Here is a 13,080-nt window from a genome sequence, read left to right as displayed (position 1 = left end):
ATGAGTACATCATCTGCTTTTCTCCAAATCCAGGAGAGAGATATTTATTGAACACTTTTACCTCTTCTGCATTATTTTTGATAATTCTGCCATTTCCCTCTAGTAATTTACCACTACCATTGTTAGGATTAATTTTGTACTTAATATACATGTAAAACTACCTTCTTATTTTCATTGCTTGGTCATTGATTTCGGATAGTTTTCCTTACTAATTTTCTACAATTCTGATCTTCTAACTTATATTCTTTTACTCTTGACTTCCTCTTTCTTCCATATATTTTATTTGGAGAGTGTTGGGATTCCTACCAGGGAGCCACCAGCAGGGCCCAGAGACAGCCCCATCTCCTATATCAAGCTCTGGCTAGTAGGTATGTGATAGATGTGAAGACCCTGCCTCCGTCTGTCAGTTGGGAGGCACAAAGGTTCTCTCTTTCTACTCTCTGATGCCTCCTGGCTGCTCTAAGCAAGGTGGGGGTGGAACTCCATTAACATGTGCCCTACAAAGACCTTGTGAGCTTTCCAAGTTCAGGATTGTTCCCTGCAGATGTGGAATCATTAGGCAGATGTCACTCATGGCTTCCCACCTATCCTGACTGCCGACTGGCAGCAGGTCCCTCCCGAGTCTTGCTTTCCCCTTAGAATTCTGGGGAGATGTGGACCCAGAACTGATCCCATCTTTTCTCTCCTCTGAGGAAGGGTTTGGGGAAAATCAGCTCCTGATAGGTTTGATCTCTTCCGCATGCATTTTGGCTTGTTCATCCCTTTTTCCATTCCTCTCTCTGAGATTTCCTTTCTTTCCGGTGCAGCGAGTGACCTATCTCCGAATTCTTTCTGTCTCCCATCAGGTGACAAGATGGTGAGTGAGAATGAGGAGGAGACACCCCAGCAGGAATATGCTGAGCAAGTAGAACCACATCGGATGTCATCAGGAGGATCCAAAGGGAATGATTCCAGGAGTTGTGCACTCCCAGAAAAAGCAAAAGCCTGTGAGAGTCAGCAGAGGCCAGAGGAAAACTTGAGTAGCCACTCAGACCTTATAACACGCGAGAGAATCAACTTGGAAGAGACACGCTACACATGCCATGAGTGTGGGAAAAGCTTCAATGGGACCTCTGACCTACTCAAACATCAGAAACTCCACAGTGGAGAGAGACCGTTCATGTGCTCTGAGTGCGGGAAAAGCTTCAATCGGAGCTCCAGCCTCATCAGCCATCAGCAAATCCACACAGGAGAGATGCCCTACACATGCTCTGAGTGTGGGAAAAGCTTCAATCACAGCTCTTCCCTCATCACACATCAGAGAATCCACACAGGAGATATGCCCTACACCTGCTCTGAGTGCGGGAAACGCTTCTATCGGAGCTCAACCCTTATCCGACATCAGCGAATCCACACAGGAGAGAGACCCTACACATGCTCTGAGTGTGGGAAACGCTTCAATGATAGCTCATCCCTTAGCACACATCAGAGAATCCACACGGGTGAGAAACCTTATGCATGCTCTGAGTGCGAGAAAAGCTTCAATCAGAGCTCACACCTTATCATACATCGCAGAATCCACACAGGAGAGAAACCCTACACATGCTCTGAGTGTGGGAAACGCTTCAGTGATAGCTCATCCCTTAGCACACATCAGAGAATCCACACGGGTGAGAAACCTTATGCATGCTCTGAATGCGGGAAAAGCTTCAATCAGAGATCTGCCCTCATCACACATCAGAGAATCCACACAGGAGAGACGCCCTACACCTGCTCTGAGTGTGGGAAAAGCTTCAATGGGACCTCTGACCTTCTTACACATCAGAAACTCCACAGTGGACAGAGACCATTCATGTGCTCTGAGTGCGGGAAGAGCTTCAACAGGAGCTCTTCCCTTATCACTCACTGGAGAATCCACACGGGTGAGAAACCTTATGGATGCGCTGAGTGTGGGAAACGCTTCAATGCAAGCTCACATGTAATCAGACATCGGAGAATCCACACAAGGGAGAAACCTTACGGATGCTCTGAGTGTGGGAAACGCTTCAATCGGAGCTCCAGCCTCCTCATACATCAGCGAATCCACACAGGGGAGATGCCCTACACGTGCTCTGAGTGTGGGAAAAGCTTCAATCACAGATCTTCCCTGATCACACATCAGAGAATTCACACAGGAGATTTGCCGTACACGTGCTCTGAGTGTGGGAAAAGCTTCAATCAGAGCTCCCACCTTATCATACATCGCAGAATCCACACAGGAGAGACACCCTACACCTGCTCTGAGTGCGGGAAACGCTTCAATCTTAGCTCAACCCTTAGCACACATCAGAGAGTCCATATGGGTGCGAAACCTTATGGATGCTCTGAGTGTGGGAAAAGCTTCAATCACAGCTCTACCCTGAGGACACATAGGAGAATCCGCACAGGAGAGATGCCCTACACCTGCTCTGAGTGCGAGAAAAGCTGCAGTCAGAGCTCAAACCTTATTAAACATCAGAAAATCCATATGAGAGAGAATTGTAATAAATGCCTTGACTAGGGCTGGCTAAAGATTTTTTTTTTTTTTAGTCACATTTGCTAGTTCCCACATAGTGATCTTTGCACCATCTTCACCATGGTTTCTCAGTTCCACCAGATGAGTTGCCTGCTTCTGCCTTTTCAGCTCACCCTTCTTTGGGGTCAGTCCTGTGATCTTTTCTGTCAACTCCTTTCCTTTTGAATCATAGGAGTGTGTGTCCCTCCCGCCAGGAATGTTCATCATCTCCAGGTGGGAGAGAGAGGTTTGATCCCAACAAGCTACACTGAGGCAACAAAGTACCCGTGCCTTACATCCACTAGGGCTGTACTTGGCGTTGGCTGCTCAAGTGAGTGATCTTGGTGTGAAAAGACAATTATAGTGGTAGTGCAGATGCAGCCCAGGTGCAGTGGTTGGCATTGAGTTTCCCCTTGACCTGACCTAAACTCCATCACTTTTCCTAGTCTAAACAAACCCTGAGCATCCCAGTTATACTGTTCCCCCATTTCAAAGCAATTGTTAGTCATCAAGTTCCCCCTTGGGGAACAAATTTTTTCATTCCCAGTTGCTCTGATGTTACTTCAGGTTGTGCTGGAGAGCAGATAATTTTACTACCATTTTCCTCACTTAAAATATATTGGACTATAACGAAGAGCAGGGAAAAGGAAAAATGTCATTTCACGCTCTGTAACAACAGAAGAACATAGGTTAAGGTGGAGGGATTCCCTTATTCCCCATTACCATCCCAATCCTCCTGCTGTTGAATTGGTTAGGTCAATATTTTGTCTAAAGGGCTGGGAAGAGGATTCCTTAGTAAATGACTTGTAACTAAGCAAAATACCCATGCATTTGGCTCCCAAAGCAGTTCTGTCCAGGCTCTGAAGGAGGTCGCTCCTGAAGATATCTCCTTCCTAATCAGGTGCATGTTGCCTATTATTTGGGAAATGCAATCCCTATCTAGGTAGAGATGGGAAAAATGGAAGTAACATTTGTGTTCAGCTCACCCCTGGGAGATGCTGCAAACGTGTAGAAAATGAAATCCATGTGGAATGGGATATACCTGCAGAAAGGTACCTATTGTTAATAAGTACCTGACATTTGGTGTCTTACAAGGATTCTAAGCAGAACCTGAATTTAGTCCCTAATTTAAATCTGTGCCACCAGATTAAAGAAATAAAAGGGCATATTTGGGGGAGTTGTACCTCACTATCGCTACTGATATGTTGTGTGGTTGGTGAAGAATTCTACTCCAGAGAAGTGTAAAATTACTCCAAGGAAGGTCAAAGATATGACAAGAACTCAGGTAGAAATTGCACATACTAGTGATTGATTTTCACCCCAGAGATGGAAGCTATGGTGACCTGTGGCCTAGGTAAACTATTTTTAGAACGCTGCTACCTAGTTAAGTGGCACTGATCACACTCCTAAAGGATGCCATGATTACATTGGGCACAACTGTCTTTTACCATTTGGATCCAAAGTTTCATGAAGCATAGAGAGACTCTTAGAATCCTAGAAGATTAGGGTTGGAAGAGACCTCAAGAGGTCATCTAGTCCAACCCCCTGCTTAAAGCAGGCCCAACACCAACTAAATCATCTCAGCCAGGGCTTTGTCAAGCTGGGCCTTAAAAACCTCTCAGGATGGAGATTTCACCACCTCCCTAGGGAACCCATTCCCGTGCTTCACCACCCTCCTAGTGAAATAGTGTCTAATATCCAACCCAGACCTCCCCCACTGCAACTTGAGACCATTGGTCCTCAGTGGTGGCATATGACACAACAAGAACATCCAAGCACCATCCTCTCTGGAACACCCTTTCAGGTAGTTGAAGGCTTCTATCAAATCCCCCCTCACTCTTCTGCAGACTAAATAAGCCCAGTTCCCTCAGCCACTCCTCATAAGTCAGGTGCCCCAGCCCCCTGATCATTTTTGTTGCCCTCTGCTGGACTCTCTCCAATTTGTCCACATCCTTTCTGTAGTGGGGGACCCAAAACTGGACGCAATACTCTCGATGTGGCTTCATCAGTGCCGAATAGAGGGGAACAATCAATTCCCTCGGTCTGCTGGCAGTGCTCCTACTAATGCAGCCCAATATGCCATTAGTCTTCTTGGAAACAAGGGCACACTGCTGACTCTATACAGTGCTATAAAATCCCTCCTGGCCAGAGGCAAAACCCTTTCACTTGTAAAGGGTTAAGAAGCTAAGATAACCTCGCTGGCACCTGACCACAACGACCAATGAGGAGACAAGATACTTTCAAATCTGGAGGGGGGGAACAAAGGGTTTGTCTGTCTGTGTGATGCTTTTGCTGGGAACAGATCAGGAATGCAGCCTCATAACTCCTTAAATTAGTAAGTAATCTAGATAGAAATGTGTTAGATTTCCTTTTGTTTAATGGCTGGTAAAATAAGCTGTGGTGGATGGAATGTATATTCCTGTTTTTGTAACTTTTTGTAACTTAAGGTTTTACCTAGAGTGATTTTCTATTGTGACAAAGTTCCTGCTCTACCTTGGTGGGTCTTGTGCTTATTGGCGGATTTGCTCGCCTTGGAGCTTCATGGCAGCCCTCAGCTTGGCCGTTTTTCTGAATTCACAGTCCAGGTCGACTCCTCCTGTGTCTGACCAGGAGTTGGGACGATTTGGGGGGAACCCGGGCCCGCCCTCTACTCCGGGTTCCAGCCCAGGGCCCTGTGGAATGCAGCTGTCTAGAGTGCCTCCTGGAACAGCTGTGCGACAACTACAAATCCCTGGGCTACTTCCCCATGGCCTCCTCCCTACACCTTCTTTATCTTCACCATAGGACCTTCCTCCTCGTGTCTGATGATGCTTGTACACCTCAGTCCTCCAACAGTCCATGTTCTCACTCTTAGCTCCTAGTGCCTCTTGCTCCCAGCTCCTCACACACACACCACAAACTGAAGTGAGCTCCTTTTTAAAACCCAGGTGCCCTGATTAGCTTGCCTTAATTGATTCTAGCAGCTTCTTGATTGGCGGCAGGTGTTCTAATCAGCCTGTCTTAATTATCTCCAGAAAGTTCCTGATTGTTCTGGAACCTTCCCTGTTACCTTATCCAGGGAAAAGGGACCTACTTAGCCTGGGGCTAATATATCTGCCTTCTATTAGAGCTGGCCGAGCAAGCGCTGGTTGAGAAGCTGCCTGCCCGCCCGCCCTATCCCTTCCTTCCGCGCTCGGAGCCGCCCAGCACACGGTAACCATGTGTGATCAAAAGGCTGTGATCGAGAATGCGGATATGTCTGAAGAGATGCAGCAAGATTCAGTGGAGTGTGCCACTTAGGCCCTGGAGAAATATAACATTGAGAAGGATATTGCAGCTCATATAAAGAAGGAGTTTGACAAGAAGTACAACCCCACTTGGCACTGCATTGTGGGAAGGAACTTTGGCAGCTATGTGACTCATGAGACTAAGCACTTCATCTATTTCCAAGTTGCTATTCTCCTCTTCAAATCTGGTTAGAGCACAGTCTGTGCTATCCAAACTTGCATCGGGTTCCAGGACTGCACACTAACTCTAAATAGAGACTGAAATCTTAAGCCTTCCCCAGGGAACACACCTTGCCCTTCAAGCCTTTTGTTGTGGTGGTAATGGACAGGGACTCCTCTGTACCAGTTTGTTTTCATTCTGGCTACAAAAAATAGCAAAAAAAAAAATTATTCTCCTATAGCCATCTGGCCCGACCCTGTCACACTATGTTTTGAATCAGATTATCCTGTAAGGTATTTACCATCCTGATTTTACAGAGGTGATTCTTATACCTTTTCTTTAATTAAAATTCTTCTGATTGATTTTTCATTGTTCTTAAGATCCAAGGGTTTGGGTCTGTGTTCACCTGTACAAATTGGTGAGGATTTTTATCAAGCCTTCCCCAGGAAAGGGGGTGTAGGGCTTGGGAGGATATTGTGGGGGAAGATGTCTCCAAGTGGGCTTTTTCCCTATTCTTTGTTTAACGCACTTGGTGGTGGCAGCATAGGGTTCAAGGACAAGGCAAAGTTTGTACCTTGGGGAAGTTTTTAACCTAAGCTGGTAAGAATAAGTTTAGGGGGTCTTTCATGCAGGTCCCCACATCTGTACCCTAGAGTTCAGAGTGGGGAAGGAACCTTGACAGTGATGGATATGTGATGGTAGCTTTTCTGGATTGCTTTTTGGTTTGGTTTCATTTTTTTCATTTAAGTTTTGTTTTGTTTTTCCAACTAGTTCTTTTTATAGGTGTTGAGGCTCTTTTCCTTTTGAGCACAGGTGTTTAACCCTGAGGCCTGGCTTTGGAAACCTCCTCAGAACTGGCCTTGTGTTTCTTTCATTGTTGATATCTTTGGGGTTCACTTCCACAGTACATACGGTTCACAGCAACAGATACTTTGAGAAACCTGCTTGGTGAAGCAGGCCTTTTCCAAACTGACATTGGCCCAAAGTCTGCCTCAGTTCAGCTGGATTGAGACACGTCTGTATCAAAGGAGTGGTTCACTCCTGATTTGCCCAGTAACCTCGGGGGAAGGGCTGGTAAGATAGGATAAGTAGGAATTGACCACAATAATGTTAAAGGTAAGGGTGACAGACCTTCACCTTGTAGGTCAGCAAGCCTGTTCTGTTCGTTCCCTCTGACACATCTGGCACTATTCACTCTTAGGCTGCACACTCGTCTAGATAGACCATTGGTCTGACCCGGTATGACCAGTCTTGCGTTCTTATGTGAGCCATCTATGGCCTTGTATACGCTGGCTAGTTTCTGCACAGGAAAGGAGCTTTCTGTGGTGTAACTTCTGAGGTGTACACACGGCCAAGCCACTTAGTGCACAGAAACTGCGCAGTTGCAACACTGTAAAAAAGCCACCCCGACGAGAGGCGTAGAGCTTTCTGCACCGGGGCTACAGCGCTGCTGTTGGCCTCTGGGAGGGGTCCCACAATCCCTGTTCTCGCCTCTCTGGGATTGAACTCTACTGCACCGCCATCAGATGACCAACTGAGAACCCCACCCCTGAAATTCCTTGGGAAATTTGAAAGTCCCCTTCCGTTTGCTTGGTGATGCATGCAGTGGCCTCAGTGCATCTTTCCAGGTGACCATGCCTGCTCCACGCCCCAGGCTGTCCCCCACTTGGAGCAATGATGAGCTGCTGAACCTCAAGGCATTTGGGGAGAGGAGGCTGTCCAGTCCCAGCTGCTCTCCAGCCATAGGAATTCTGATACCTATGGACAGATTTCACAATGCATCAGAGAAAGGGACCAGGACTGGGACACACTGCAGTGCAGGGCCAAAGTGAAGGAGCTGTGAAATGCCTACCACAAGGAGCAGGAGGCAAACCACCACTCCAGGGATGCACCCATGAGCTGCTGGTATTACAAAGAGTTGGATGCGATACTCAGTTGTGACCTCATCTCCACTATGAAGGCTACTGTGAATACTTCTGTGACTTGTGTGCCAGTTGAGAGTGGACCGAGCCAAAAGGAGGAAATCTTGGATGAGGATATGGAGGCCGAGCAGGATCCAGAGGCAGAGTAGGACTCAGAGGCCAGAGATGCATGCAGCCAGGAGTTCTTCTCTGCCCCAGAGGAGACAAGCCAGTCACGGCTGTCGGAGCTTGGCAACGCGCAAACAGGAGAGGAGGCCCTGGTAAATGGCTTTGATTTTGGGAATCACTGAAGCGAGTTGTTGGGGGCAGGAGGGTTGCAGATAGCAGGCCTGTGTCTGTATGATGTGTGTACCACCACGTGCCCAGTCTGAGCAGGAGAACAGGGTGTTGATTGACTCCCTCACTTCTGCTTTGTTTCTTGCCCCATTAAGGGTAACTTTCCTGTGCCACTCTGCTGTCACAGGGGGGGTCATGGGAGACCATTGCTGCACACAGGCATATGACATACAAGCCAGGGCGGAAGCCGCAGTCTTGGAGAAGACCCTCCCTTGATTTCCTGCTTGCCGTCTTCAATGAGATATCTTCTATAATGAACACAGCCTATGGAAAATGTGGGCACAGGAATGACTATGAGCCCCCGCGCCCCCCGCCATTGCTGTCTCTCCCTAAGAGCCACATACCCAGTGTACGGTATGGTCCTGGAACAATGATTTCCCCTGCCCCTGCTGTTACCATTTTGGGGTTCTTGTGGCTCGTGTGTGCTTGCTTGGGGTCAGCCAGTTACTGATAAGTATGTGAATAGTGGCTATGTTTTTAAATCACTGAATCAGTCATCTGTGTGTTGCAAACAATACTGCTTCTGTAAAATGTTGCATTTTGGCTTCACAGATAAGATCCTGGGAGCCCAGCCTCCTTCTTATCACCTGAACGGCTACACCGATTTGGAAAGCAGCCCTGAAGAACTAAAGAGAACTTTCTGCATGATGTCATGATGCACTCCGCAGCCGAAAAACAAGAGTTGAAGGAGTGGCTGAACAGCGAGAAAAGGGACCAAAAGGAGAATGGGGTGCGCCAGAATGAAGCCATGGAGCAGCTCTTAATCTTTATGGAGTGCCAAGCGGACACTCTCCAAGTGCCACTAGCACTGAAAACTGAGCAGCTTTGCTGCCATCCTCCCCTGCAGCCACTGTGGCAAAACTCTTTCCCAGGTGTCCCCCACCCCGCCAGACAGTGCCAACACACTCTTATCAACCTCCTGGCTCCAATCTGTACCCGCTAGATTCCACTCCTTCCCCATGACAGTCCAGCCCTGCGGGTACCCAGTACCCCGTGCACTCAACACCCGTCCCTCTGCAGTTTATTCCTGCTGAAGTACAGTGCCCACTGCACTGTACTCCAAAGGATAAGGTTGCATATGATACCTGGACATACACAAATTTTTAACTGTCCCAGGACCCCTCTTCCTCATGGGACCCTCCCTTCTCCCACTCCTCACAGTCCTGATTTTTGTTGTTGGTTGTTTTTTTGTCTCTCTCCTCCGGTTGTTGTTTTTTAATAAAAGAAGTTTTGCTTTGAAAGCAACCTTTATTCCATTAATTAAAAGCAAACAGAGCCCTGCAAAGCAACGGGCAATTTTCTTAAGCCTTCATGGTGCATCGTCTGCACCAATCACAGTCACCTCCTAGCATTGCACTCCCGTGCATAGCAACAAATGTTAGTGGCTTTCAGCTTCAAATTGCTGCCTCAAGCCATCCCTGATCCTTTTGGGACCACGTTGTGCCCCTCTAATAGCCCTGGTCTCTGGCTGTTTAAATTCAGCCTCCAGGCACTGAGCCTCAGCGGTCCAGCTCAGAGTGAGGCTTTCACCCTTCCCTTCACAAATATTATGGTGCGTACAGCATGTGGCTATAAGCATAGGAATGTTGTCATTGGCCAGGTCCTGCCTCCCGTATAGGCAGCACCAGAGGGCCTTTAAACAGCCGAAAGCACACTCAACAGTCATTCTGCACTTGCTCAGCCTGTTGAACAATTCCTTGCTGTTCATAGAATCACAGAATATCAGGGTTGGAAGGGACCTCGGGGTCATCTAGTCCAACCCCCTGCTCAAAGCAGGGCCAAGCCCCAATTTTTGCCCCAAATCCCTAAATGGTCCCCTCGAGGATTGAACTCACAACCCTGGGTTTAGCAGGCCAATGCTCAAACCACTAAGCTATCCCTCCCCCCATTTGTCAAGGTGCCCCGTGTATGGCTTCATAAGCCACAGCATTAAGGGGTAGGTAGGGTTTCTCAGGATCACAATGGCCATTTCGACTTCCCCTACAGTGATCTTCTGATACTGGAAGAAAGTCCCTTCTTGCAGCTTCCTAAACAGGCCAATGTTCCAAAAGATGCATGTACCTTTCTGGACCAGCCTTACTTAATGTCCGGAGGATCCTTAATGATCTGGAGGATGACATGGATTGCACCCTCAGAAAGTTTGCAGAGGACACTAAACTGGGAGGAGAGGTAGATACGCTGGAGGGTAGGGATAAGATATCTAGGAACCTAGGCAAATTAGAGGATTGGGCCAAAAGAAATCTGATGAGGTTCAACAAGGACAAGTGCAGAGTCCTGCACTTAGGATGGAAGAATCCCATGCACCGCTACAGACTAGGGACCGAATGGCTTGGCAGCAGTGCGGCAGAAAAGGACCTAGGGGTTACAGTGGACGAGAAGCTGGATATGAGTCAACAGTGTGCCCTTGTTGCCAAGAAGGCCAATGGCATTTTGGGATGTATAAGTAGGGGCATCGCCAGCAGATCGAGGGATGTGATTGTTCCCCTCTATTCGACATTGGTGAGGCCTCATCTGGAGTACTGTGTCCAGTTTTGGGCCCCACACTACAAGAAGGATGTGGGAAAATTGGAAAGAGTCCCGCGGAGGGCAACAAAAATGATTAGGGGACTGGAACACATGAGTTATGAGGAGAGGCTGAGGGAACTGGGATTGTTTAGTCTGCGGAAGAGAAGAATGAGGGGGGATTTGATAGCTGCTTTCAACTACCTGAAAGGGGGTTCCAAAGAGGATGACTCTAGACTGTTCTCAGTGGTGGCAGATGACAGAACAAGGAGTAATGGTCTCAAGTTGCAGTGGGGGAGGTCTAGGCTGGATATTAGCAAAACAGTATTTCACGAGGAGGGTGGTGAAGCGCTGGAATGGGTTCCCTAGGGAGGTGGTGGAATCTCCTTCCTTAGATATTTTTAAGGCCCGGCTTGACAAGGCCCTGGCTGGGATGATTTAGTTGGGGTTGGTCCTGCTTTGAGCAGGGGGTTGGACTAGATACCTCTTGAGGGCCCTTCCAACCCTGAAAATCTATGATTCTATGAAATGCCCATGGTGATCCATAAGCACCTGAAGAACCATAGAGAAATACCCCTGCCTAACAATGTACTCGGTGGCTAGGTGGTCTGGTGCCAGAATTGGAATATGTCACCCCTCTGCAGTTAGGGAAGCCCATTTGTGCAAAGCCATCCACAATGTCACGCACGTTGCCCAGGATCAGTGCCTTTCAGAGCATGATGCAATTAATGGCCTTGCACACTTCCATCAACACGTGTCCAGTGGTCGACTTTCCCACGCCAAACTGGTTAGTGACTGCTAGCAGTCTGGAGTAGCCAGCTTCCAGAGTGCAACTGCCATGCTCTTCTCCAATGACAGGGCAGCTCTCGTGTCCTTGTGCTCCAGAGCTGGGGTGAGCTCATCACACAGTCCCGTGAAGGCGGCTTTCCTCATCCGAAAGCTCTGCAGGCACTGCTCGTCATCCCACCACTAAGTGCTTGTTTGCCGTGCCGAAAAGCGGCGTTCCACTGTGGTCAGTACCTCCATGAATGCCGCAAGCAATCTCAGGTGTAGCTATTTGCATGGAGAGATCAATGTCGAACTCCTCTTGCCTTTGTAGTTTAAGGAATAACACCACTGCCACTCGTGACGTGTTAGTGAGAGTGAGCAGCATCTTGGTCAGCAGTGCGGGATCCATTCCTGCAGCCTGAAAGAGGCAGGGCGTGCAGTACACAAACCGTTGAAAGATGGTACCAAATGCAGATGGAAGCACAGGGATTACTGTGATGCGAAGCAATGCATCATGGGGCATTGGGACAGGACCCAGGATGCCCCGCAACCCCCTCTGCCTTCCCACAACTCTTTGCGGAAGAAAAGGAAGCGATGCTCAGTGCAATAGCTACCCAGAGTGCACCGCTCTGAACACCTCTGCAAGTGCCACAAGTGTGAACACGCTATTGCGCAGGTAGCTGACAGTGTGAACACACAATAGCAGTTACCCTTCAGCGCTCTCTGAGCGGCACTTGTAACTGCCAGCACTGTAACTCTGCTGGTGTAGACATAGCCTCAGAGAGACTGACTGCCAGGATCCCAGCACTGATCCCCTCTGGGGAATGAATCACATCGACAGGTTATGCAGCCTTCACTCGTCTCCCTGTACCTGAAAAGCCTGCTAGCCCAACATGCTGGACCATCTATTGCATTACCTCGTTCCTAAACTGCAGCTACAGTTCCTGCTCCAGGTGACTCCAAAGACCGAGAGGTGCAGAGATCCAACCCCTTATAAACTTAGAAACATTTTCTTTCTTTTTCTGTTTTGCAAGCATTGCAAGGAATTGAGCTGTCAGATATGTATTTTTCAGCCAGAGCTGTTTGAACTTCTTTTACTAATGTCTCTCTACGGTCTGTATGTGTTTTGGGGCGAGAGGGCAAGGAGAAGTAGTAGCTACAGAATAGTGAAATCTAAGGAGAAAACTAATTAGCTTTGAGGTTGTAGGCTAAAAGTAAGCAATAATTTGGTTTTGGTATTGAAATATTCATCTGGCTAAATCTGGGTTGCACTGCCTGGGTAAAAATCTCTGATTGGGGTTTCGGCATCACTAAATATGCACCTGCCTCCTTGGGTTGCTCTTTTCGTATTTATAAGGGATGATTTGCTGCTGTATTAATCTGATGGTTTGATTAAATTGATGACTTGATTCCAATGCAATATCCTCGTTAACTCACTGATTTACTGATTTGACCTGAACTTTATCACTGCATTTTTTAACTCTTAGCTGAGTGGTGTCCATAGTCATTTAGCCTTAGTGATGGGAGCTCTTGGATTTATTTGTTCATGTTAATAAAACATGTAACTGGGATATTGAGTCATTTCTTTCAATAAGCAACAGGTGCTGGAACTCC

General features: G+C 47.7%; 2 protein-coding genes and 1 pseudogene across 14 annotated transcripts in view; 2 read left to right on the top strand and 1 right to left on the bottom strand.

Moving 5' to 3' along the window:
• LOC102934530 (zinc finger protein OZF) overlaps nt 1–13,080 on the top strand; it is a 1,287,564-nt gene that overhangs the window by 827,097 nt on the left and 447,387 nt on the right. For 9 of the 11 annotated variants that reach the window (XM_043537268.1, XM_043537267.1, XM_043537256.1 and 6 more), the window contains one exon: nt 846–2,529. In XM_043537268.1, the coding sequence (XP_043393203.1) occupies nt 846–2,518 (1,673 nt within the window). In that variant the 3' untranslated portion in view covers nt 2,519–2,529. Of the gene's footprint in view, nt 1–845; nt 4,848–8,748 lie in introns of those variants that run through there. The other 2 variants (XR_006287732.1, XR_006287731.1) reach the window with 2 other exon arrangements.
• The window catches only part of LOC102930400 (zinc finger protein 501), a 1,110,025-nt gene that overhangs the window by 799,214 nt on the left and 297,731 nt on the right, over nt 1–13,080 (bottom strand). The window lies entirely within an intron of this gene.
• Nucleotides 5,711–9,437, top strand: LOC122463957 (annotated as a pseudogene).

The sequence above is a fragment of the Chelonia mydas genome, chromosome 28 (assembly GCF_015237465.2).
Source record: "Chelonia mydas isolate rCheMyd1 chromosome 28, rCheMyd1.pri.v2, whole genome shotgun sequence".
NCBI lineage: Eukaryota > Metazoa > Chordata > Testudines > Cheloniidae > Chelonia > Chelonia mydas.
Note: the sequence above shows the minus strand (reverse complement) of the source record. Positions and strands in the feature narration are given on the sequence as shown.